Source organism: Dendrobates tinctorius, unplaced genomic scaffold, assembly GCF_039654945.1.
Source record: "Dendrobates tinctorius isolate UK_male_01 unplaced genomic scaffold, ASM3965494v1 ptg000133l, whole genome shotgun sequence".
Taxonomy (NCBI): Eukaryota; Metazoa; Chordata; class Amphibia; order Anura; family Dendrobatidae; genus Dendrobates; species Dendrobates tinctorius.
Window position 1 is genome coordinate 47,952,832 of NW_027361801.1, and position 27,247 is coordinate 47,980,078.

General features: G+C 41.6%; 1 protein-coding gene across 1 annotated transcript in view; it reads right to left on the minus strand.

Moving 5' to 3' along the window:
• The window catches only part of NRK (Nik related kinase), a 427,476-nt gene that overhangs the window by 190,888 nt on the left and 209,341 nt on the right, over nt 1-27,247 (minus strand). Inside the window, exons 11-13 of the mRNA XM_073543628.1 lie at nt 24,099-24,171; nt 22,398-22,599; nt 21,089-21,262 (exon numbers count right to left, since the gene is read on the minus strand). Of these exons, the coding sequence (XP_073399729.1) occupies nt 21,089-21,262; nt 22,398-22,599; nt 24,099-24,171 (449 nt within the window). The remainder of the gene's footprint in view (nt 1-21,088; nt 21,263-22,397; nt 22,600-24,098; nt 24,172-27,247) is intronic.

A 27,247-nucleotide genomic window follows, 5' to 3' on the forward strand; every position in this document is an offset into this window, starting at 1 on the left:
TCTTTTCAGCTGCAACGGCCAAAACCCAGTGATCGTTGAGCTCGCGGAGACTCTTCACTTATCCCAGAAGGCACTGGGAATATGCAAATGATCTCCTCAAGACTCTTCCCCTGGTTTCTCCGATTTCCTCTTTTCAGCTGCAACGGCCAAAACCCAGTGATCGTTGAGCTCGCGGAGACTCTTCACTTATCCCAGAAGGCACTGGGAATATGCAAATGATCTCCTCAAGACTCTTCCCCTGGTTTCTCCGATTTCCTCTTTTCAGCTGCAACGGCCAAAACCCAGTGATCGTTGAGCTCGCGGAGACTCTTCACTTATCCCAGAAGGCACTGGGAATATGCAAATGATCTCCTCAAGACTCTTCCCCTGGTTTCTCCGATTTCCTCTTTTCAGCTGCAACGGCCAAAACCCAGTGATCGTTGAGCTCGCGGAGACTCTTCACTTATCCCAGAAGGCACTGGGAATATGCAAATGATCTCCTCAAGACTCTTCCCCTGGTTTCTCCGATTTCCTCTTTTCAGCTGCAACGGCCAAAACCCAGTGATCGTTGAGCTCGCGGAGACTCTTCACTTATCCCAGAAGGCACTGGGAATATGCAAATGATCTCCTCAAGACTCTTCCCCTGGTTTCTCCGATTTCCTCTTTTCAGCTGCAACGGCCAAAACCCAGTGATCGTTGAGCTCGCGGAGACTCTTCACTTATCCCAGAAGGCACTGGGAATATGCAAATGATCTCCTCAAGACTCTTCCCCTGGTTTCTCCGATTTCCTCTTTTCAGCTGCAACGGCCAAAACCCAGTGATCGTTGAGCTCGCGGAGACTCTTCACTTATCCCAGAAGGCACTGGGAATATGCAAATGATCTCCTCAAGACTCTTCCCCTGGTTTCTCCGATTTCCTCTTTTCAGCTGCAACGGCCAAAACCCAGTGATCGTTGAGCTCGCGGAGACTCTTCACTTATCCCAGAAGGCACTGGGAATATGCAAATGATCTCCTCAAGACTCTTCCCCTGGTTTCTCCGATTTCCTCTTTTCAGCTGCAACGGCCAAAACCCAGTGATCGTTGAGCTCGCGGAGACTCTTCACTTATCCCAGAAGGCACTGGGAATATGCAAATGATCTCCTCAAGACTCTTCCCCTGGTTTCTCCGATTTCCTCTTTTCAGCTGCAACGGCCAAAACCCAGTGATCGTTGAGCTCGCGGAGACTCTTCACTTATCCCAGAAGGCACTGGGAATATGCAAATGATCTCCTCAAGACTCTTCCCCTGGTTTCTCCAGGGGAAGAGTCAACTAGAACAGTTTGTAGGATTCTGTCTCGAAATGTCCTCCATGGTCGAATCAGTGCCCAGAAGCCAGCACTAAACAAAAGGCAAATGTGTGGCATTTTTATAGTCCCACAACCTGTTAAACAGATGGACGCTGGAAAAGTGGCAGAAGGTGGCTTTCGCTGATGAATCTTTAGTAGAATTACACCACAAATACTGCAGGAGATCTACTGGAGCCCGTATGGATCCAAAATACACCCAGAAAACAGTTACATTTGGTGGTGAAAAGATCATGGTCTAGGGTTACATTCAGTATGGAGGTGTGCAAAACATTTGCAAAGTGAAAGGCAATATCAATAGCCTAAAATATCAAGAAGTATTAACTACCTCTTATATTCCAAATCATAAAAGGGGTCAAATTCTCCAGCAGGATGGTGCTCCATCTCATACATCCATCTCTACAACAAAGTTCCTCCAGGCAAAAAAGATCAAGGTGCTCAAGGACTGGCCCCAATTTTTTTATTTTCCCAAGGATAACAGGAGAAATTGGACCACAAAAGTTGTTGTCCAATTTGTCCTGAGTACGCTGATACCCCATATGTGAGAGAAAACTACTGTATGGGCACACGTCGGGGCTCGGAAGGGAAGTAGTGACATTTTGGAATGCAGACTTTGATGGAATGGTCTGCAGGTGTCATGTCGCATTTGGAGAGTCCCTGATGTGCTAAACTGTTGAAACTCCCCACAAGTGACCCCATTTTGGAAACTAGACCCCCCAAGGATCTTATCTAGGTGTGTGGTGAGAACTTTGAACCTCAAAGTGCTTCACAGACGTTTATAATGCCCAGGCGTGAAAAAAAAAATCTTATTTTTTCCACATACATGACCTTTTAGTCCCCAATTTTTTTATTTTCCCAAGGGTAACAGGAGAAATTGGACCCCAAAAGTTGTTGTCCAATTTGTCCTGAGTGCGCTGGTACCCCATATGTAGGGGTAAACCACTGTTTGGGCGCATGGTAGAGCTTGGAAGGTAAGGAGCACTGTTTGTCTTTTTCAACGCAGAATTGTCTGAAATTGAAATCAGACACCATATGCCCAAACAGTGGAAACCACCCAATTCTAACTCCAACCCTAACCCCAACACACCCCTAACCCTAATCTTAGCCCTAGCCCTAGCCCTAACCCTAGCCCTAACCCTAATGGGAAAATGGAAATAAAAACTTTTTTAAATTTTATTATTTTTCCCTAACTGAGGGGTGATAAAAGGGGGTTTGATTTACTATTTATGGCGGGTTTTTATGTTTGGCAGCTGTCATACGCTAAAAGATGCTTTTTACTGTAAAAATAGTTTTTGCATCACCACATTTTCAGAGCTATAATTTTTCCATATTTTGACCCACAGAGTCACATGAGTTATTATTTTTTGCAGGACGAGTTGACGTTTTTATTGGTACTATTTTCAGGCACGTGACATTTTTTGATCGCTTTTTATTCCTATTTTTGGGATGCAGAATGAACAAAAACCAGCATTTCATGAATTTCTTTTGGGGGGTGCGTTTACACCGTTCCGTGTGCGGTAAAATTGATAAAGCAGTTTTATTCTTTTGGTCAGTATGATTACAACGATGCCTCATTTATATAATTTTTTTATGTTTTGGCGCTTCTATACAATAAAACCAATTTTATATAAAAAATAATTATTTTTGCATCGCTTTATTCTGCGAGCTATAACTTTTTTATTTTTTAGGTGATGATGCTGGGTGGTAGCTCGTTTTTTGTGGGACAAGATGACGTCTTCAGCAGTATCATGGTTATTTGTATCCGTATTTTTGATTGCACGTTATTGCACTTTTTGTTCGGCGGTATGATAATAAAGCAGTTTTTTGCTTTGTTTTTTTTTTTTTTGAAGGGGTCCAGTAAAGGGGTTAACTAGTGGGACAGTTTTATAGGGCGGGTAATTACGGATGCGGTGATACTAAATATGTGTATTTTTTTGTGTTTTTGATTTAGAAAAAAAGAATTTATTAGGGAATATTTTTTTTTGGGCATGCGCAGTAGTTCTCTGCAGCTCTCATGCCCAAGATTCCCAGCCCCGCAGTGTGAATAAATCATAAGCGACTGCGGGGAGGGATCTCTGGCCACGCGATAGGAAGGCGAGGATGTGACCTGAGAGCATGGGCACGTCGGGCAGCGCTAACTGCGCATGCCCACGAAACTATAGTACAGCGCAGGCGCCAGCATTTCAAAAGAACACTGAGGAGGCGGCGCCAAATACTGAAGAAAGAAATGACTGATGGATGCGAGGCGTCTGTCAGAGGGAGAAAGACCTGCCCCCTGGTCAAAATTCAGGTATTTTTGAACAATTTTAAAAACTATTATTTCTGCCGTGGAAGGGACGCTAAGTAAAAGAGCCACCTTGACAGAATGCAGCATTATTGCTGCACAAGGTGGCTCTTTTACTTAAAAACGCCTGGGGGGGGGGTGACAGGTTCCCTTTAATTTATTTTTACAAGTGTTTTTTTTTTTTTTTTTACTTTTTTACTTTATCCCAGGGGGGACATTACTGTCTTGTGTCAGATCGCTGATCTGACACTTAGAACAGTGCTGCTGCAGGCTTCCTCCTTGCCTTCTCTCAGCAGGCACTGAGGAAGCCGCCTCCCTGCAGGACCCTGAAGGCCCCCACGGCCATATTGGATCCGATGGCCTGCAGGGAGGAGAGGCTCGGAGCGATGCAGCACATCCCGTCGCTCTGGGGGTCTCAGGGAAGCACGGAGGGAGCCCCCTCCTTGTGCGATTCTTCCTTGTTCCCCAGTACACTGCAATCATGTTTGATCGCAGTGTGCCAGGGGTTAATGTGCCGGGGGCAGTCCGTGACCGCCCCTGACACATAGTGCCGGGTGTCAGCTGTGATAATTAGCTGACACCCAGCTGCGATCAGCGTCGCTCCCCCCTTGAGCGCCGCTGACCGCACTGGACATACTATTCCGTCCTTGGGACTTACGTCCCAGGTAACATGGATGGAATAGTACGTCTAATGTAGGAAAGGGGTTAATGTTTTACCTAATGTCTTTCCAACAGAACAACTTTTTATCAGTTCTATTCATTTAACTTATTATATATATGTTACAGTTCAGCACATATAATATAATATTTTAATATAAAAAAAGTTTACGTGTAAAACAAATAAATACCAGGCCATATGTAGTTAAATGAAAAAAGGTATTATCACATGTATCAAATAAGTCTTTGCTCTGGAAATAAATTAATGTAAGTAATTAAAGATTTTTATAAATTCAAATAAATAAGGAAATATGAAAACAAATGTTACAATTACATACAAGCTAAAATCCTATTGTGCGAATATGGATAGTTTCATTTCTGAAGTGGAATTAAGCGGATAGACAATGAAAAAACATTTTTAATAACATTACGTGAGCTGGCAATAATTAGTTTGCTTAAAGAATTTAACTAAAACTTTAAATAAAATTATTGTAATTAGTAAAGTGCTGTGATGATATTATTATGTGAAGCAATCCTTTCTTTGAAGAAGCAGCTAGCATTGCATTTTAGTTTGGCTCTTTGGCGGTTTTTATGCTCTCAAATGCACATCTTTAATCTCTTTTTGTAATCGAAGTGTGTTTTGCCCCCATATTTGGCTATATACAGGTAATTTATAAATGAATCTTCTGAAGTCATGGATTTCCCACTTTTCTGATAATTTCAGGGTTTTTTTTTAAGATATAAGGTAGGCTTAATCCATCAAGTTCAACCTATGGGCTAACATGTTGATCCAGATGAAGACAAAATCCCTATGGGGCAGATGATAACTCCAAATTAATGGACAAATAACTTACTGACACCACTAGTTCCCTGGATCAACTCCCCATGGCAGAATCTAGAGCCCATAACCTGTAATATTATACAGTATATTTTTCAAGAAAGGCATCCTGGCCCTTCTTGAATTTTAGTAGTGATTCAACGATTAAGACATCATATGCCAAAAAGTTACATAATCTCACTGCTCTTACAAATCAAAATAAAAACAAAGGGGTGCTTAATGGTGGCAGGGTGTCTAATTTACTTAAATTAAATTATGATAAAGGATAAGATAAGAGTGATAATATCCTTGCAACCTAAGGAGCCAAACCTGAGTGATAATATGTGGACAGTCGGAAAATTTACAAGGAGAACGAGCAAAAAAGCCGATCATATAGTCCAAGGTATTATGGTGAAAAACAAAGTCATTTTCATAGGTTACATATAATCTGGTAAAATAACAGAAAAAACAACAATAAACAGAGTATGATAAAAATATATAAAAACAGGGACCCGCATCCAGAGCAATAATAATATGGCTGGATAAAAAGGTGCCAGTAGAGTATACACGGCACAGAAAATATAGTATAAGTGCTAGTATAAAACAAAAATGTGCAAAATGTTTATAGGTGAATAAAGTGCTTGTGCAGTATAACACTGACGATTGTTACCATAAATCCGTGGTTATTAAACATGTATATACAATATGAAATGTCAGGGCACCAAATACAACATTGAGTAAATAAATTTTGAGGGAGAAAAGAGATCATATGAGGATCTCACCTTCTCTGTCCATTTCAACATTTTCACTGTTCGGATTTCCCATTGACTCTCATTATACTCGTTATTCGAAACGGACATCCAAGCATTAGAAATTGCTTGGTTCTAGTAACAAGCATCTTAGCGCTCGCTCATCTCTAGTCAACAGGTGAGATGATAAAATTCTGACTGCATCAGATGTCTCTAGGGGAAGCCAAATGTGTGAAGATTAATATGGATATGTGAAGGAGTGATTTTTATTGGGATAATTTAGTTACAAATAGAGCTGAGCGAAACAGGTTGGTCAAATTCATAAGTTGCCGACTTTCGCTGAAGTCGGGTTTCATGAAACGAAACCCGACCATAGTGTGAGGTCGGCCATGAGGTCGGCGACCAGAGCGCCAAAGTCGCGTTTCAAATGATGCTTCCAGCGCCCTTTTTCAGCCAATGATGGAGGACGCACACTGTGGGCAACGCGATGACATAGGCATCGGTCACCACCATCTTTGAGAAGGGCATGCAAGTGATTGGCTTGCTTTGTGTGGCATCACAGGGGCTATAAAAGGGCGCGCACGCCGACTGCCATCTTACTTCTGCCGATATTAGCATTAGGGAGAGGTTGCAGCTGCTGATTCTGAATAAGGGAGAGCATTAGGCAGGGAAGAAGAAAAAAAAAACTGCTTCTGCTGGTAGCGATTTCCACTGTACAACACAACAGTTTGTGTGCAGTGACAGGGGAGGCTCTATTTTTGTGCATCAGCTCTGTTGGTTATTAGGCTGCCTTATAAGGCTCCCTGATAGCTGCATTGCTGTTTGCACACTTCTGTGCAAACTGCATTTTTAAAAGCAAAAATACTTTTCTTCCTCTTTTCTGCACAGTTACCAAACGTTCATTTTTCCACACTTGTGTGCAGCAGTCATGCTTATTAGGCTGCCTGCTGCCATACTTGGACTGAGAGCATCATTGTCAGCCTCCTAAAATCTCTAGGGAGCTTCCAGTTCTCCCCAATACTATATACACATTGTACTTTGTCATACACCAGCCAACTTCAGCCTGTTAAATTGAGGTGTAATCTATAGTGGGCCTGAGATAATAGTTCAGCCTCCTAAAATCTCTAGGGAGATTCAACTTCTCCCCAATACTATATACACCTTGTACCTTGTTTTACAGTGCCATATAGCTGGTGGTATTTTGGGTACATTTTTCCAAAAATGAGGAAGTATGGTGGAAGAGGCCGTGGAAGTGGGTGGGGGTTGCCAGCTGGTACTGATGGTGGTGGGGGTGGTGGTGCATCTGCTGGTAGTGGCAAAAGCACAATAGCACCTAAGGCAGGAGGTGTTGAGCCTGCATCATGGTCTGGCTCCGGAACGCATGGAAGGCTACCTTTTCTGGGAGTAGGTTAACCGCTTTTAAAGCCGGAGCATCAGGAACTGGCTTTGGCTTACATTGCCGAAACAGACTCCAGCAAATATGCCCTCCTCTTCTGAAGTTTCAAAAAATGCAAGCACTGAGTCGTCAAGTGCTGGCTCCTGGTCAGGAAGAACCCCTTTCCTTGTGTCCTTCACCCCCACCAAAAGTGAATGATGCAGCAGGCCACACTTCACATTAGTCCATGTAGCTCTTTCCCACATACCATGCCTGGGTTATCAAGTCAAATCATGAATTCCCCAGTCCAAGATGAATCTGACATCGAGTGTGGGTGGCCAGCCAGAGCAGTGGGGTTAATCGGTACCAGGCCGGTGTCTCAGAGGGATGTGTCATGGTGGTGGTGACCCGGTCCGTGGGCATGGGCGTCCATGCAAAGGGGTAAATAACGCTTATAGGTGAATGATACGTGACGCCACCTGTGGTTTCTGATCAGATTGACCAGCGCTGCAGTGTCGCTTCTCTGGGACAGATGTTGTGGTGCAGCTAAGATGTAGAAGCGCTGCACAGGTAGGGCTGTAGTCGCAGGGCAGATGAAAGAGTTGGTAGATGGTGTGCAGTGCAGGATGTAGCAGAGCCGTGCACCAGGCGCAGGAGAAAGATGACAGACACTGTCATGCAGTTCCTTTACCTGTACTTGGTAAGTGCCGTACAGGACCCAGAGTACAGATGGAGAAGGAGTTGGTCAGCCTGGAAGCAAATTAGGAATTCTGTCTCTGCAGATAGGTAGTGTGGCCTCCATTCTAGCGCTTATCTGAGGTACTCGCAGTACTGAGTTCACTGAAGTTCCACCTTTTGACTCTCTTTTGAAACTTTCTCGTATGGCAGGCAGCCGTAGCCTTTTTCTTCTGGCTCACACAAGTCGCTGCTGGGGCCTCCGAGCCTTAGTTGGGAACAGAGCATTTACAGCTGCTACTTCCTCTGGTTTCTGCTGCAGGACCGTCAGTGTCCCTACAAACTCGGAGACCGGAATCTGGACCATGCGCTCCAGCTAGGAGTGAGCCTCAACTCTGCTTATCCTCCAGCTCCCCTTCTCACATCCACACACTTTCCCTTCCCTCACAGACTGCCCTAACTTCCCTCCTCCCGACCACAGAGAGCAGCTCCTCAGCAGTCAGGTTCAGACCTCTCCCTGCTGGCCTGGAGTGGGAACTGTGTTGTGTGTTGGTTTAACTGCTAGAGAGATCCTTCATTTCTCCCAAGCATGACATCACACTCCCTAGGAGGAAGGTAATGCCACTGTGGCGACCGTACTCCTTGGGGCACCACAAGTGCACTGATGCCCAGCCACTGCTAGATGATTCTGCTGGTACATTGACCCAGACCACTACATTCCCCTCGTACTCTACACAGTCAGAATCTGACCCTGATGAAACTCAGGTTCCCCTTCCCGCATACTATACCACCTTACACGGTGACAAGGAGGAAGATGCAGATGAAAGTGCAGGTTCCTTGAGCAGGTGGGGGGCATACTCATGGGCGACGGCACTGGCACAGGGCCCCTCATGGTACGCAAAAGTGTCTCTGCCGGTGGGAGCCCACCCGCCGTTAGACACACCACCGTACTATGAGGGGTCCTGTGCTAGTGCCGTCGCCAACGAGTGGGCCCCCTCTGCTTGCTCAGGATCACAACACTTGCAAAGTTGAAATACTTACCTCTCCCTGCTCCACCGCCGTGACGTCTTCCGCATTTCCTGACAGTGACATTCTGGTCAGAGAGAGCAATGACATCACGTCTGTACGCCCTCTGCCTAAACAGTCCAAGTGCAGAGAGATGGAAGATGAGGACGACGAGGAGTCCAGATTAGTACAGGGATTCCCTAGCGAGGAGACTTATTTAATTGTTTTAAAGGTTGGGAGCAATTTTTGGGGAGCACTATACTCTGGAGAATGATATATGGGGCCCACCATACACTGGAGCATTTCAAAGGTGGATATCAGACACTGGAGCAGCATTTACAGGGCCATTATACACTGGAGCATTAGAAATGGGGCCCATTATATATGGAGCATTATTTGGGCCCATAAGACAGTGGAGCTTCATCCATGGGGACCAACATATACTGTAGCATTATGTGGAGCTCATCATATACTGTATGGAACATTATATGGGACCAATGATTCTGTATGGAGAAATATATGGGCCTCATTACTCTGTATAGTGCACTATGCGGTGGCCATATTGCTGTATGGAGTAATATACTGTCCGTTTTTGGAGCTATTGGAGAATTTAAAATGGATATCAGTCATGTGATGTAAGAAGTGAAGTATTTTTCATTGTACTATACCGCTATTTCTCTACCGTATCGGAGCATCATGAGTTGTGGTATGTGTTAAAGGAGCCCAGTGACACTCTTTGGCCCTGGGCCCACGAAAATCTGGAGCCAGCCCTACCCCCCCCCACAACTTTAGCCAAATAACCCCCAGTTTTCAATGCCTAACTATTATTATAAAGTAAATTAAGGTTGACAAGCTTAAGTAATAAGAATTGATGTTTTTGGCATTAAAATGGGCACTGTAGGTGTGTTTCCTGTCCTCCACTCACTGCCGACTTTTCTTCCCCATTGACTTGCATTGGGTTTCGTGTTTCAGTTGGCCTTCGAATTTTCACGATAATCGGCCGATTTCGTTCGACCCAACTTTTGTGAAAGTCGGGTTTCATAAAACCCGACTCGACCCGAAAAAAGGCAAAGTCGCTCATCTCTATTTACAAATATAAATTTTTATACATTTCTTAATTCCTGTGTCTAGAAGTACTGGATGGCATTTTGACAACATATCAGATGTCTTCATTGGGAAATGTTTATATTGTCACACGTGTGAATATTGTTTTATTGTTTTTAGTTGATCAATTATTTTTCACGATTTGGGTGTCAGTGTAGTGAATCATGCAGCCCTGGAATGAGAGTGAACAGTTTGGTGACATTACAAACAGAGTAAAAAGTTCTATTGTGCGTGGAGATAGCGTGAAATAGACTAGCAAGGCCGACAGTGATAGATGACAGATAGATGTTCGTCTGTCACTTCAGCTATCAAAAAAAAAAGAAAAAAGGGAAACAGGAAGAAGGTAGTGAGTGTCCCAAGGGCTCTGAAGATACAGACGACGTCTGCAACACAATTTTCTTTCTATTGTCTACATATTGTTCAGTATATATATAGATAGATAGATAGATAGATAGATACACACTGTATATATTGAATACAGGTTGATTACAGTGTCAAGTTATAAATTCTTTGTTCCATCATATAACTGTTTGGCAATTTAATATTAAAAGACTGCTGAAGGTATAATCTGTCAGAGATATTATCAATTTTACTTAAGACGGAAGGTCCAGCAACATCTGGGAAATTTTTCTCCCGGACAAGAAGATAATATTATTGATTTTGTAATATAGTTGATATATTCTATAATTCTTTAGGATATGAAGACAAAAGTTGTTATTATTACACTCTTACACCATAATATTCTGTCCTGTAAAATTGTTCGTCTGTCAATAATCTCTAGGTCACATCACTTTGATACATAAGGCCATATACAGTGGGGAAAAAAAGTATTTAGTCAGTCAGCAATAGTGCAAGTTCCACCACTTAAAAAGATGAGAGGCGTCTGTAATTTACATCATAGGTAGACCTCAACTATGGGACACAAACTGAGAAAAAAAAATCCAGAAAATCACATTGTCTGTTTTTTTTTCATTTTATTTGCATATTATGGTGGAAAATAAGTATTTGGTCAGAAACAAGCAAACAAGATTTCTGGCTCTCACAGACCTGTAACTTCTTCTTTAAGAGTCTCCTCTTTCCTCCACTCATTACCTGTAGTAATGGCACCTGTTTAAACTTGTTATCAGTATAAAAAGACACCTGTGCACACCCTCAAACAGTCTGACTCCAAACTCCACTATGGTGAAGACCAAAGAGCTGTCAAAGGACACCAGAAACAAAATTGTAGCCCTGCACCAGGCTGGGAAGACTGAATCTGCAATAGCCAACCAGCTTGGAGTGAAGAAATCAACTGTGGGAGCAATAATTAGAAAATGGAAGACATACAAGACCACTGATAATCTCCCTCGATCTGGTGCTCCACGCAAAATCCCACCCCGTGGGGTCAGAATGATCACAAGAACGGTGAGCAAAAATCCCAGAACCACGCGGGGGGACCTAGTGAATGAACTGCAGAGAGCTGGGACCAATGTAACAAGTCCTACCATAAGTAACACACTACGCCACCATGGACTCAGATCCTGCAGTGCCAGACGTGTCCCACTGCTTAAGCCTGTACATGTCCGGGCCCGTCTGAAGTTTGCTAGAGAGCATTTGGATGATCCAGAGGAGTTTTGGGAGAATGTCCTATGGTCTGATGAAACCAAACTGGAACTGTTTGGTAGAAACACAACTTGTCGTGTTTGGAGGAAAAAGAATACTGAGTTGCATCCATCAAACACCATACCTACTGTAAAGCATGGTGGTGGAAACATCATGCTTTGGGGCTGTTTCTCTGCAAAGGGGCCAGGACGACTGATCCGGTTACATGAAAGAATGAATGGGGCCATGTATCGTGAGATTTTGAGTGCAAACCTCCTTCCATCAGCAAGGGCATTGAAGATGAAACGTGGCTGGGTCTTTCAACATGACAATGATCCAAAGCACACCGCCAGGGCAACGAAGGAGTGGCTTCGTAAGAAGCATTTCAAGGTCCTGGAGAGGCCTAGCCAGTCTCCAGGTCTCAACCCTATAGAAAACCTTTGGAGGGAGTTGAAAGTCCGTGTTGCCAAGCGAAAAGCCAAAAACATCACTGCTCTAGAGGAGATCTGCATGGAGGAATGGGCCAACATACCAACAACAGTGTGTGGCAACCTTGTGAAGACTTACAGAAAACGTTTGACCTCTGTAATTGCCAACAAAGGATATATCACAAAGTATTGAGATGAAATTTTGTTTCTGACCAAATACTTATTTTCCACCATAATATGCAAATAAAATGAAAAAAAACCAGACAATGTGATTTTCTGGATTTTTTTTTCTCAGTTTGTCTCCCATAGTTGAGGTCTACCTATGATGTAAATTACAGACGCCTCTCATCTTTTTAAGTGGTGGAACTTGCACTATTGCTGACTGACTAAATACTTTTTTTCCCCACTGTGTATATATATATATATATATATATATATATATATATGTACATATGTCAGCATGTACTACTAGATACAGTCAGGAAGAACCAAGGTTTTTGAGCTAGTTCTGACCAATGTCACTGGATTTACATGTGTCCAGAAAACCAGTGTATAGAGATGAGCAGATCTTTTTTCATTCAAATTCACTGGCTTTGCCTCAAAAAATTTGGTTTGCATGGAATAAATTAGGGCAAATCTCAATATTGGAAAGCTTATAATTGTTTAAAAAATAGACATGGGGAAAGAGATAAATAGGACCCCACTAACCATAAGAGCTTACACTCTACAGAAGAAAGAGGACCCCGGTAACCATAAGACCTTTCCCACTACAGAACAGAGGGGACCCCGCTAACCATAAGAGCTTACAGTCTGCAGGAGAGAGAGGAACCTGCTAACCATAAGAGCTTACACTCTACAAAAGAAAGAGATTCTCGCTGACCATAAGAGCTCACATTCTACAGAAGCGAGAGGACACCACTGAACCTAAAGAGCTTACACTCTATAGAAGAGGACCCCTCTAGCCATAAGAGATTTTCCACTACAGAAGAGAGAGAACCCCCGCTAGCCATAATGGCTTACACTCTACAGGAGAGAGAAGACCCAGTAGAGAAGAGAGAGGACCCCACTTACCATAATGGCTTACACTCTACAGGAGAGAAAAGACTCTATTGACAGTAAGAGCTTACACTTTACAGAAGAGAGAGGACCTTGCTAACCATAAGAGCTTTCACACTACAGAAGAGTCAGTACCCTGCTAACCATAAGAGCTTACATTATACAGGAGAGATAGGAGCCTGCTAACCAGAAGAGCTTACACTTTACAGGAAAGAGAGACATCCCTGCTTAATCATAAGAGCTTATACTCTTCCGGAGTGAGAGAACCCTCCAGACCATAAAAGCTAACACTTTACAGGAGAGAGAGGACTCTGATAAATATAAGAGCTTGCACTCTACAGGAGAGAGGACTCCGCTAACCATAAGAGCTTTCCCACTACAGAAGGGAGAGGACCCCACTAACCATAAGGGTTTATATGCTACAGGAAAGCTGACGGTAAGAGCTTATACTTTACAGATGAGTGAGACTCACCCAGTGACTCAGGAGATGAAAAAATGACTCTACTAAACATACTGTGCTGCACTGATAAACGCTGATCTCTGATGGCCCTGGTACTGACCACCACTGTACAAAGTATAATAATCTGTGAGATGTCAGGGATGCAGGGCATTATGGGGAGGCCCGAGTGGCATCGCAAAATGATGCTACCCTGCTCTCTGATGCTCCAGCAGTGAGAGAAATGGTGCCCGGCAAGTTTTATTTTTCCAAATCTAATCTTAAAATGTTTGAAACTGCGAATTGCAGATAATTCTAGTTGAACTCGATACTCAGGAAAGTCATTTGCTCGTCACTACCAGCGTATAAATATTCATAACCAATTTAATGCATATACTGGCACTATTAGTTTCATGGAGTACAACAGGTCTGATATGCAAAAACTCTTCCCTGACTTGCCACTCATATGCTTTTGATGGCACTCACTGATAATTACAAGTCCAGATCGCATAATCCAACAGAGGATACGATAATCAGGGCACTCACCACCACTTCACCTCATTCCTTCATTTTATCAGCAGCACTGGGATTTGGAGAGCAGAAGCCTATGTCTGTTTCACATAGTGTCACTCTTCGTTAGGAACTGTGCATTCTATTATTCCCCATCACTTTAAACATACACTATTTTATTCCGCCAAACAATAAAACTATACATATTGTTAAAAACAATCATACAGATGTCTTTAGGACACAGATAGGGAATGCACTACGCAAAAAAAAAAAAATCTCAATGGAAACCACGTGCTATTCAAGAACCTAAAAACATTGTCAAAACTTTGTGGTCATTAAAAGAGTTGTGTCATCTTCCTTCTTCAGGAGCGCAGGGCTCCTCAGCCTCCCAATGTGCTCCTGAAGATTGACGGTCCGGGCCAGCAGCATTGTTGCTCCGCTGTTCTGAACTGTGCGCTCTCCCAGGTTACTAGATAAGGCAGCTTTGCATCTGCAGCATGGGTGAAGTGCATGGCCATTGAAGATGGCCAGTTTCAGAGCAGCACTTGCATACTCTGTGCTTTAGGGTCTACAAGTTTGTGCTCTATGCCTAGGAAACCAACCACCTCCATGACAACAAAGGTGGCCGTTAAGTTAGGCAATATACAGTAAACATAATAATGAAAAATTTCTCTGTTCTTGAGGACAGAAATGATTTTTCATAAAAGGTGAGCTGCAAGGTTTCCTGCTTTTTCAAGAACTTTGCAATTGTACCCATTTAATAGAATAAGACAACCCCTTTTTTGCTAGTATGACACCAGTGTATATTCTCTCATCTCAGAGAATCTTATTGATTACCCTAATCACATTCCAATCAAACTCTGATCAGAGTGTGATCACAGTGTGATATAATTTTCTTGGATGAAGAGAAGATGGAGAAAAAAAATGCCTCCCTCTCCTCTATTCTGTCAGTCTGTGAGTATCGGACCGCACTCAGATGTCAACCGAGTGTGAATAAATGTTTTGTCATATCGCACTCGGACTGAAAACACAGCCATAAGAATGAGCCGTAAGAGCGGTCCTTGTGGTTACAGTTTAAGAACTACAGTTGTGCTCAAACGTTTACATACCCCGGCAACATTTTAGCTTTCTTGGCCTTTTTTAAGAGACTATGAATGATAACACCATAAATTCAATATAAATTCCTGGTCTGTCTAGCATGAACTGCGCACTTGAGATCTCCCCGGAGTTGCTAAATGATATTGAGGTCAGGAGACTGAGATGGTGACTCCAGAACCTTCACTTGCTGCAGCCAATGACAGGTTCGATTTGGCTTTTTGTTTTGGATTGTTGTCATGTTGGAATGTCCAAGTACATCCCATGTGCAGCTTTCGGGATGATGAGCGCAAATTTGCCTCCAGTATTTGCTGATAACGTGCTGCATTCATCGCTCCATCATCTTTGACCAAGTTTCCTGTTTGTAGCTCACACATCCCCAAAACATCAGCGATCCACCTCCGTGCTTTACAGTAGGAATGGTGTTCCTTGTTGACCGCTCGCCAAATGTAACATTTATGGTTGTGGCCAAAAAGTTCAATTTTGGTCTCATCACTCCAAATTACCTTGCTTCAGAAGTTTTGAGGCTTGTCTCTGTCTGTTTTGCATATAATAGTCAAGATAGTTTGTGGTATTTGCACAGTAATGGCTTTCTTCTGGTGACTTCACCATGCAGCCCATTTTTCTTCAAGTGCCTCCTTATTGTGCATCTTGAAACAGCCACACCGCTAGTTTTCAAAGAGTCCAGTATTTCAGCTGATGTTATTTGTGGGTTTTTCTTTGCATCCCAAACAATTTTCCTTGCAGTTGTGGATGACATTTTTGCTGGTCTTACCTGACCATGATTTTGTTTTTACAGAGCCCCTGATTTTCCATTTCTTAATCACAGTTTGAACACTGCTGACTGACATTATCAATTCCTTTGATATCTTTTTGCATCCCTTTCCTGCTTTATACAGTTCAACTACCTTTTCACGTAGATCCGTTGACAATTCTTTTGCATTCCCCATGACTCACAATCCAGAAATGTCAGTGGCTGGATGAAAGATGCAAGACTCTGTCTGTATCCCAGAAACTCACTCAACTTTTATGCACACACACTGATTATGAGCAAACAGGTCACAGGTGAGGATGTTTCCTTTAGTAGCCATTCAAACCTATTTGTGTCAATTTCTGTGCTTGTTATCAGACCAAAATAACCAGGATATGTGAACTTTTGATCAGGGTAATTTAGATGTTTTCGGTTGTCATTATGATTTGAAAAGAGAAAACATAGTAGTTTGACAATAAATGCCTTCACCCAACCACTAACCATGAGTGGAGTAAAAATTTTGATGTTATCATTCATATTCTCTGAAAACAGGCCAAGAAAGCAAAAATTCTGCTGGGGTATGTAAACTTTTGAGCACAACTGTAGTTTGTCTTCTTGCTTAATCAAATATGGTCTCTGCGAAACAACTGCAAGACTGAAATGGTTTGGGTCAGTACTGTATTGTGATGTTTACATGACCCAAACGATGTTCACATACAATATTGGCACAAATTATTTCAGTTTTGTTTCTTATTTTTCATATCAAACAACCCATTGATGGAGGAGATAGAGTATTCTGCTTAGGAGAGAAGCTAAACTGCAGACATTGGGACCGCTCGGTCTTTAACCCCTTTACTCCCAAGGGTGGTTTGCAAGTTTTTACAATTCTGACCACTGTCCCTTTATGAGGTAATAACTCTGGAACGCTTCCATGGATCCTGGTGATTCTGACATTGTTTTCTCGTGACATATTGTCCTTCATGTTAGTGGTAAAATTTCATTCATATAACTTGCGTTTATTTGTGAAAAAAATGGAAATTTGGCAAAAATTTCGCAATTTTCCAACTTTGAATTTTTATGCTCTTAAATCACAGAGATATGGCACTCAAAAAACTTAATAAGTAACATTTCCCACATGTTTACGTTACATCAGAACAATTTGGGAACCAACATTTTTTTTGTTAGGAAGTCATAAGGGTTAAAAGTTGACCAGCGATTTCTCATTTTTACAACACCATTTTATTTTTAGGGACCACATCACATTTGAAGTCACTTTGAGGGGTCTATATGATAGAAAATACCCAAAAGTGACACCATTCTAAAAACTGCACCCCTCAAGGTGCTCAAAACAAGATTCAAGAAGTTTATTAACCCTTCAGGTGCTTCACAGGAATTTTTTGAATGTTTAAAAAAAAAAAAAAATGAACATTTAACTTTTTTCACAAAAAAATACTTCAGGTTCAATTTTTTTATTTTACCAAGGGTAACAGGAGAAATTGGACTGGAATAGTTATTGTGCAATTTGTCCTGAGTACGCCGATACCTGATATGTGGGGGAGAACCACTGTTTCGGCGCATGGCAGAGCTCGAAAGGGAAGGAGCGCTGTTTGACTTTTTCACTGCAAAATTGGCTGGAATTCAGTTCGGATGCCATGTCAAGTTTGGAGAGCTCCTGATGTGCCTAAACAGTGGAAACCCCCCACAAGTGACCCCATTTTGGAAACTAGATCCTCCCAAGGAACTTATCTAGATATTTGGTGAGCACTTTGAACCCCCAAGGGCTTCACAGAAGTTTATAACATACAGCCGTACAATTGAAAAATCATATTTTTTCCACAAAAATGATCTTTTCACCCCCAATTATTATTTTCCCAAGAGTAACAGGACCCCAAAAGTTATTGTGCAATTTGTCCTGAGTATGCTGATACCCCATATCTGGGGGTAAACCACTATTTGGGCGCATGGCAGAGCTCGGAAGGGAAGCAGCGCCATTTGACTTTTTTGGCTGGAATTGAGATCGGACGCCATGTCGCGTTTGGAAAGCCCCTGATGTGCCAAAACAGTGGAAACCCCCCAATTCTAACTTCAACCCTAACCCCAACACACCCCTAACCCTAGCCCTAACCCTAATGGGAAAATAGAAATAAATACATTTGTTTTATTTTATTATTTTCACTAACAAAGGGGGTGATAATGGGGGGTTTGATTTACTATTTATAGCGGGTTTTTATTTTTGGCAGCTGTCGCACGATAAAAGACGCTTTTTATTGTAAAAATAGTTTTTACATCACCATATTTTGAGAGCTATAATTTTTCGATATTTTGACCCACTGAGTCATGTGAGATCTTATTTTTTGCGGGACGAGTTGGCGTTTTTATTGGTACCATTTTCGGGCACGTGACATTTTTTGATCGCTTTTTATTCTGATTTTTGGGACGCAGAATGAACAAAAACCAGCGTTTCATGAATTTCTTTTGGGGGGTGCGTTTACACCGTTCCGCGTGCGGTAAAATTGATAAAGCGGTTTTATTTTTAAGGTCAGTACGGTTACAGCGATACCTCATTTATGTCTTTTTTTATGTTTTGGCGCTTTTATGCAATGAAAACAATTTTATATAAAAAATAATTATTTTTGCATCACTTTATTCTGTGAGCTATAACTTTTTTATTTTTTCGCTGATGACGCTGTGTGGCGGCTCCTTTTTTGCAGGACAAGATGACGTTTTTAGCGGTACCATGGTTATTTATATTTGTCTTTTTGATTGCACGGTATTGCACTTTTTGTTCGGCCGTATGATGATAAAGCTTTATTTTTAGCTTCGTTTTTTATTTTTATTTTTTAAGGGGTTCAATAAAGGGGTTAACTAGTGGGACAGTTTTATAGGGCGGGTCGTTACGGATGCGGTGAAACTAAATAAGTTTACTTTTATTGTTTTTTTATTTTCAAAAAATGAATTTATTAGGGAATATTTTTTTTTTTTAATTTATTCAACGATTTTTTTATAAATTATTTTTTTTAACTTTATTACATTGTCCCAGGGGGGACATCACTGTCATGTGACAGATCGCTGTGACAGATCAGCGATCTGTCACAGAGTGCTGGAGGCTTCCTCATGCCGGCGCTTTGCAGGCATGAGGAAGTCGGCTCCCTGCAGGCCCCCGAAGGTCCCCGCCGCCATATTGGATCCGGGGACCTGCAGAGAAGCAGGCCCCAGCAGCAGCGCTGCACTTTGCGCTGCTGCGGGGGTCTCAGGGAAGCACGCAGGGAGCCCCCTCCCTCCCGATGCTTCCCTAAACCCCCAGTACACTGCGATCGTGTTTGATCTCTGTGTGCCAGGGGTTAACGTGTTTGGGGCGGTCCGTGACCGCCCCTGACACACAGTGCCGGGTGTCAGCTGTGATAATTAGCTGACACCGGGCCGCGATCAGCTGCGCTCCCCCCATGAGTGCAGCTGATCACGCTAGACGTACTATTCCGTCCTTGGGACTTAGGTCCCAGGTCACATGGACGGAATAGTACGTCTAATGTAGGAAAGGGGTTAAGATTGCTGGACTTTAACAGCGTTTTTAATAATAATTTACATGTTTTAATTATAATTACATGTTTTAATTTTCACATTCTTATTTTTGAAGTGCATGTCCTGTGTTTCTGTGACAAACACATTTGTGATCTAAGAGGCAAAGTTTCTCCTTGTGGAGAGTGACAAGCCAGACCTAGCATGGCAGAGTGAGGAGATTAAAGGGCCTGTCACACTAAGCGATATCGCTAGCAATATCTCTATAATGTCACTGGTTTTGTGACGTAGCAGCGATATTGCTAGCGAAATCGCTATGTCTGATACTTACCTCCGACTGGCTCCCCCGCTGGTTATCGCTGATTGCGCGAGAACGTCCTGGGCAGTTTCTCATCGTCAGCTTCCTGCTGGCGCCGACGAGCGACGCGTGGACGCGGGCGGGAGGACTTCAGGATGGCCTCGTCTGACAGGTAAGTAGGGACCCCCGACCGCTGCTATGTCGCTGGTGAGATCTGCCTGTGTGGCAGCTCACTAGCGACCAGTTAGCGATGCACCAGCGATCCTGACATATCGCTGGTCGGGATCGCTGGTGCATCGCTAAGTGTGACAGCACCTTTATAGCCATGCATGCTCCTCTGGGAAATTACATATGCAAATAGCCTCTGTAAGGAGGAAGAAGACATGAACACTTGTGCCACCTTTTGGAAGTAACAATCCTAAAAGTCAATATTGACCCTTTAACAAGCCTGCTATTTTATTAATGGAATTAAGTGAAGTGATGATTATCTTATCCTCTGGTTCAGTATCCAGAAAAATAGTCATACAGCATCCAGACAAATAGTGGGTTACAGAGTAAAGAAAATAGCACATCTAATGAATGTCTCTCAGGAATGTCTTTTACATCTTCTACAGATGGCAGTTAAATTGCTATTCACATTTTAGACAATTGTGGCATATCACAAGGAGATTCAATAAATGTGGGCTAGATGTGGGTCCCACTGTGGGCGCCAGCACTGGAGAACTGATCCGCAACCCACTGAGAGTGGGCGACGCATGTAAAGCTCTCGTTTTTTGACAGTTCTCAAAACAGTTGAGCACACTTATAGTTTTGGCCACAATATCTGAATAAAATTCAGCCTCACAGATCACATTTCTATGAGACAGCAGTAACAATCACTTGTTAGAAAATTTAAAGTGCTGATGGCTAAAATATACCTCTTTAGCCACATTTTATCCTATTTGCATGGGCATCTATCTCTTTTAGACATCAATGTACCCGCATCACTTTTGAAGCAGAAGAGTCAGAAAAACACCAGTGGTAATTTGCCTGAAGCATCTGTTCTATCTGGACATTTCTTGCGGGAACTTTATCACCGCCATTTATTTTTTATATATACGGTATATCATCGTGGCGATATCCTGAAACGGTTAAAATAAGTGACTGTGGATGGAACACAAGCACAGTAATAGCAAAACGATTTGCTGTGTATGCTCATTCCATTCAATATTTTTTTTTAGTGCTTTTATCAGGTGGATTCCAGAAACCACTGCAAAAGACGTCAAGTGCACATACACTTAGAGTTAAAATAAGCAAAATTGCCCTAACAAAAAATAAATTGCAACTTCATATTGTGAACCAATTTTGGGTAGCACCACCACAATTTCATGTAGTAAAAGGGTATTCCGTGGTTAGCATTCAGTAGATTCTGTTATTAAGTCTATGTTTACCTGTTTCTTTTTTCCATTCCCATCATGTATGTCTGCCAGGACACATCTCTCTTTATCCATCTCGTTCTTGTCCTCTCGTCGCCTGCTATCTTTTTTCTGTTCCACCCATTCTGTTGCTGTAGCTCTTGGCTCATATTCTTGGATCTTTCTCAGCTCCAGCTCCCTCTTCTGGTGCTACCATAAGGGCAAAAAAAAAGTTGTCATTGTGCTTATATCGCATAAAATATGCTGTAAGTATGTAACCAGTATTTACAAACTGTGTTATATAGATAGTGGGGGATCCTATAAAGAGGTGTGTGTGGGGGTGGGGGATTACTTTATTATTGGCTGTCAATATTTCTGACCTAGCCAAAGTAATGTCTGGCCTAACCAAAGAACTTAATAACATAATATGAAGCTCTACCTTTTAACTTTATCATTCACTAAAACAAAGACCTCACATTCAACTTGCTCAAGACTAGGTGGGCTGCCAACTCACTCGCGTTAAATACTAACTTTTACAGCCTGGGGATAAGAGAAGAGGGAGTAGGAGTGAGGAACATAGAGAGTAAAAACTGCAGCAAAATCTGGCTGTTTCTCTGTCTTTGCTTATATTCTAAGTAACATAGTGTGTCTTGAAGATGGAATCACAGCTACACTACTCAGTGCTGCTGTATAATACACTCCTTAGAGACAAGACCAGGAATTCTGTGTTTGCAGTTTATAGGAGACCTTATAGCAGATTGTCTCTACCAACTAGCTCAAAGGTAAATGACAATTTGAAATCAAGGGGAAAAAGCTTATGAAAAATGTATAAATACAGTAATATAATGGCAAGAAACAGAGTAATTCCTCATATATACAAACATAAATGATTATTTTAAAAAGCTACCTGAAAATGCACGTATGGCTTAAGGATGGAACACTATGTGTCAATGAGATTTTATATTTTCTCATTTTATGATTAACATGATTAAATTTGTTACTGATTAATACGTCAGTAATAAGAAAAATGGAAAAAAGTGATACATACAAGTTTTATTTTTAGTCTGTAACAGTCAAGACACATAGGCCTTGCTAGGGGCTGTAGATATATTTTGGTATAATATAAAACTATTTTTGACACATTGGGACAATAAAACTTAATATAAGGGCTTTGTGCCGTACGGGACCCATGAAGGGTCAAACCATTTTACACCCCTGCCTGAGAGTTTTGGCTGAACTTTGGCATCCTTCATAGTTTTTTCTTTGTTGGAACCCTTGTGTACTTTAGGTGACAGTTCAGCTGTTTGTGTATTTAGTGAAAAGAGGAAAGATGCTCAATTCCTACATCCTCCAGCTTTTTCCTCTGCTCCTTCTGCTGCTCGATCCGTTTCTGGCGTTCAGCCAGGAGCTGTTTTTTGTATTTCTCCTGGTCTTTTAGCTTCTGTAATTGCTGCTGTCTCTGAGGATCTGATCTGTTCTTGTTTTCCTGCTGCAATCGCAAGAATTCACGACGGAGAGTCGATTCACCGGGAAGATTAACAATGGAGCTTAAAAAAATAACAAAAGATAATGGAAGTTAAGAGGTTTTTTTGTATCCCAGTCCTGTATAGATTTAACTTCCCAACACGTAAGAGTTGTGCTGTTTTAGCAAAACTAACTTGTTAAATACTTATTACAAGTCTCTCTATGCAACAAAAGACTTAAAGGGGTATTTTGGTTTACATAAATTCTCACCTGAACACAGTGGCGGCGAACATGTTCAACCAGCTGCTTAATTCAGCTCGTCCTGGTCACGATCTCATGGACAGGGAAAAATGAGAGCAGAACAAGGGACACAAGTTCCCCATCCAGGTGCTTTTGGGACCCACATCAATTTAACAATAATCAGTTATCGAGTGGATAGGTAATTTTTATAGACCTGAATACCCCTTTAAAGGCTATGGATACTTTTGACATTGATTTATATATAATACAATATAAAAAAGTAAAATAAACTTTCTAATATATTTTTTTTATCACAGACCATCTGCATCTTATGAGCTGATACTTCTCTTCCCACCACCCATGCTAAAAAAACTGCCGCATCTTTCATCATGCGATTTTCTCGTGTCAGTGCTGGATTCACAGCTGCACTTCTCTGTACTCCTATATAAAGTCATCCATGCTATTGCTACCTTTGAAAATTAGCTACAAGGAGAAAGTAGGGCAGGAATTCCGGGCTCGTCTTTTGGTCAACTGGGCTGGTGAGACATTGTTGCATGTATCAATGATGACGTTGCACCATCCTGGCTAATCAAAAGTAAAGGTGCAATTGGGGATAAGGAGATTGTCAGGTCTCCCGCCTAACGGTCACAGATTACTGACCTGGTTCTTTATAGGCCCGAGTCTTGCTAATGGATTGTCCCATTTCTAGCCAATAGCTATTTAATCTATATTGGGGAGCGCCTTTGAACTTCTATAACAATAGTTAAAAAAATCTAATCTACAAAGAGAATAAAAGAAAATTCAGATTCACTTTTAAGTAAGCTTGGTCAGAAAGAGTGTCAACCGATGGCCACCAGTCTACCGCCAGACAATGTACAGAGTCATTTTAATGGTTTCTAGACAAATAATCTACAAAGTGATTATCACATTTTATTTCACAAAGTAATCAACTAATTTACCTCCTTCCCGGAGATAGCATCAAATGCGAATGGAATCAATGTAAAACACTTCAGAATAGGTTAGCGCTATTTAATTTACAAAACATAAATTGAATTAAAAGTAAAATACACTGCTCAGCTAGAAGTACGCCGTGTGCTTGGTTGTGATGAGTGCGTCTCTTTACGCCTCTAAAATAAGTTTTTAATCTAGTTTGACTTTGACAGCTAATATAGAGCTTATACAGTAGCAGAGTCCTTTATCTTGTGCACCATAGTTTATATCCTTGGCAGGCCGGATAAGTCCTGAGCCATTTACCTGAAATGATCTTTTGTGTTGCTCTTTAGCGAGGATACTTCTCTGCTTACGTGTTGTAACATAAATTAGGCACTGCGCATTTACTTACCTTGGCTCGCCTTCTTCTTCATTCATCTCATCCTCATCCTCCTCACTTCCACTGTACTCATATCCTGTTTCATCTGAAAGAAAAAAAAGAATGATTTAGTAATGGTGGGTATATCTGTCAGTGGTCTAACCATTACTGCTGACTGCCTGTTGTATGTAAATGTGTGAAAAGGGAAGTTTTCTTATATGTAAATCTGTCACTTACAGTCCATCCTGGCTACTTTGAGAGAACAATACATTTTTTTTTAGATCTACACTCTTTAGTACACAAGTTAAAAATTAACCGCTGTTTCAGATTTTAATTCATAAATCAATAGCACACATGAATATGACTAACTTTGTAATATATCATATCAGAAAAATCTGCACCTTTCTCCTACTGGGCTGATCTTTTCATGGGTAAAATCTATATTCAGTAAAATAAAATGTTCCTATTATTGAGATAGGAGATAGCGGTTGGTGGTTTTAAAATTCTATGGTGAGGAGATGGAAGTGGAGCCATCAGTGTGTTTTGCAACAATAAGGTTGCAAAGGTCTTGAGACAACTCACTGGTTTTATCCATCGTGAGAGGTTTCTCATGTGGCACTTTAGTAATGAGACACCTTTTTATTGGCCATTAGTTGAACCAGCTGATATTTTTTACTAAGTGGCAGGATTGCTTTCTAATTACTGATAGATTTCAGCTGGTGTCATAACTTCTCTATGCTCTTTGCACATCTGTTTCTTTACTTTTCCCCTGTGTCATTTCCCATTATTACACATAATTTATGGACATCTATGGTTGGATTTCTTGGCCTGTGTGGATTGGATGGGTTGTTACCGACATCTGGTGGGAATTTCATGTTAATAGCTCCTTTAGAAATATATTTACTTAGAAAATTGGTGATGTGTTCAATACTAATTGCACCTGATTATGTGTAATAAAAGGGATATTTAAGAAGGGGCATAGATAAATGCACCATATTTTGTTTAACTCCGATCCTTTCTTGCTCATGTACCCCAGGGATAGAAGATAGTGAGTTTCAAAAATTTTTGGGCCTTGAAGGCTAATAGGCCGACGAAACTCGAATCTTTGGTGTAGCCATAAGAGTCACAGATTCCTATCCACATTTTCAAAATCGTTTTCCTCCACCCAAAGAGAACCTAATCTTTCTTCTATCTTTTGGAGTGTCTGTGTAGTTCCAGTACTTATGACATGACCTATCTGAGCAGACAGTGTGGAGTGTGTCTGGATATCTCCCCTTACACAGCGCTGGAATTGCTGCCCCTAACAAATAGACAATAATGATGACCGCCGCTGACATGTACCTCTGTGGTTGACAGCTAAAAGAGAAGGAGGCTGCCAATAAAAGCATCCACGCGCTGCTGAGCGTGCTGGCACTTTGAATAAAAGAAAAAGCGCCAACTGGGCGCTAATTACGGCGGTTCAGTCATTTGCAGCCTCCAGTCATGACAGAGAGCCTTGCACATTTAATGGGAACCTATCATCAGAAATTGCCCTATTGTTTATCTCAGGTTTTTGTGTTAAATGTACAGTATATATTTTTTTTAAAATGGCACTGTTTTTTTATTTTCTTCATGTCAGGATCCTTATTTAAAAAAACAAAAAAAGAGTAATTTTACATTTTTCACACTTGACATTTAGGCCTTTTTTAGACCTATATTTTCTTTCCTTTCAGGAAGAGTTTTCAGCTCGGTAACCTCATCACTAGGGTAGGTGCACACGATCATTTTCTTTCTATTTAGAAAAAAAGGTAGGTCCAATTTTTCTGATCCGAGTTTGATTAGGGTTGGATCAGTTTTTCTCAGAAGTGGAGAGAAAAAAAATGTTCCCACCTTCTCCATTCTGTTAGTTCAGGAAAATTAGTCTGCACTCAGATGTCATCTGAGTGTGGCCGAAGTTTTTCACAGACCCGTAGACTCGCATTGCCAATTTTGACCCGACACTTAGATGAAAGTTAAACTTGTCACCAAAAAAATCGAACATGTGCACAGCCCCATAGAATATGATTGGTATGAGTGATATCTGTGAAAACCACAGAGAGCACTCATCTGATAATAATCGGCTGTATTCACGAGCCCTCAAATACAGGATTACAGTGACAAGAAACACCCCTATACACAGCTGATCCTGCCCCCCACCCCTGGACAATAACCTTTGCACATTCTCATTTGATACTTCAATACAAAAGATAGGGTCTTTTCATTGTGGCTAATGTACATGTGTTATTTCCTGAAACAATAGGAAGATTTAGTATAAAAAACCCAGTGAAAATGTATATATTTGTTTTTTCTAATAAGGATTGTGATGTGTAAAAACTAATTGTCAACAATATTCATGGTGTGTGTATATGTATGTACAAATATATCATATACAAATAAATATATATTCATATATAATTAACCAATAATCTGACACTACTACAGCAGATAAAACAGGTATTCAAAATTGCACCAAGCATCCAGTAAGTGATACATGCCTGGAATCAGGGTCTCTGCCCAAGCATCAGGAGATGGTTGGTAACATCAGACACAGTTTTGGTCGACAATCCCCAGAGCCCTTCCTCCTAACTGCCCTGCCCTCCTCCTCCAAAACCAACTTCTCCACCATTACAGTAGATCGACTCTCCACTCTACTCTCAAGATCACATCTCACTACCTGTGCACTTGACCTGATCCCATCCCTCTTCATCCCAAACTTCACCACAGTCTTCATCCCAACCCTAACCCATCTCTTCAACCTATCACTAACAACTGGTGTTTTCCCCTCAAGTTTTAAACATGCCTCAATCACACCTATCCTCAAAAAAACCTCTCTTGACCCATCCTCTGTATCTAGCTATCACCCTATATCCCTTCTCCCCTTTGCCTCAAAACTACTGGAACAACACGTCCATCTTGAACTGTTCTCCTACCTCTCTTCCTGCTCCCTCCTTGACTGCTTACAATCTGGCTTCCGGCCACACCACTTAACTGAAACTGCCTTAACTATGGTCACCAATGACCTATTAACCGCCAAGGCCAAGCGACACTACTCTGTCTTCTTCCTCCTGGACCTGTCCTCTGCCTTTGACACAGAGGACCATTCCCTATTACTACAGACCCTCTCATCTCTTTGTATCACAGACTTGGCACACCACCTCCTCACC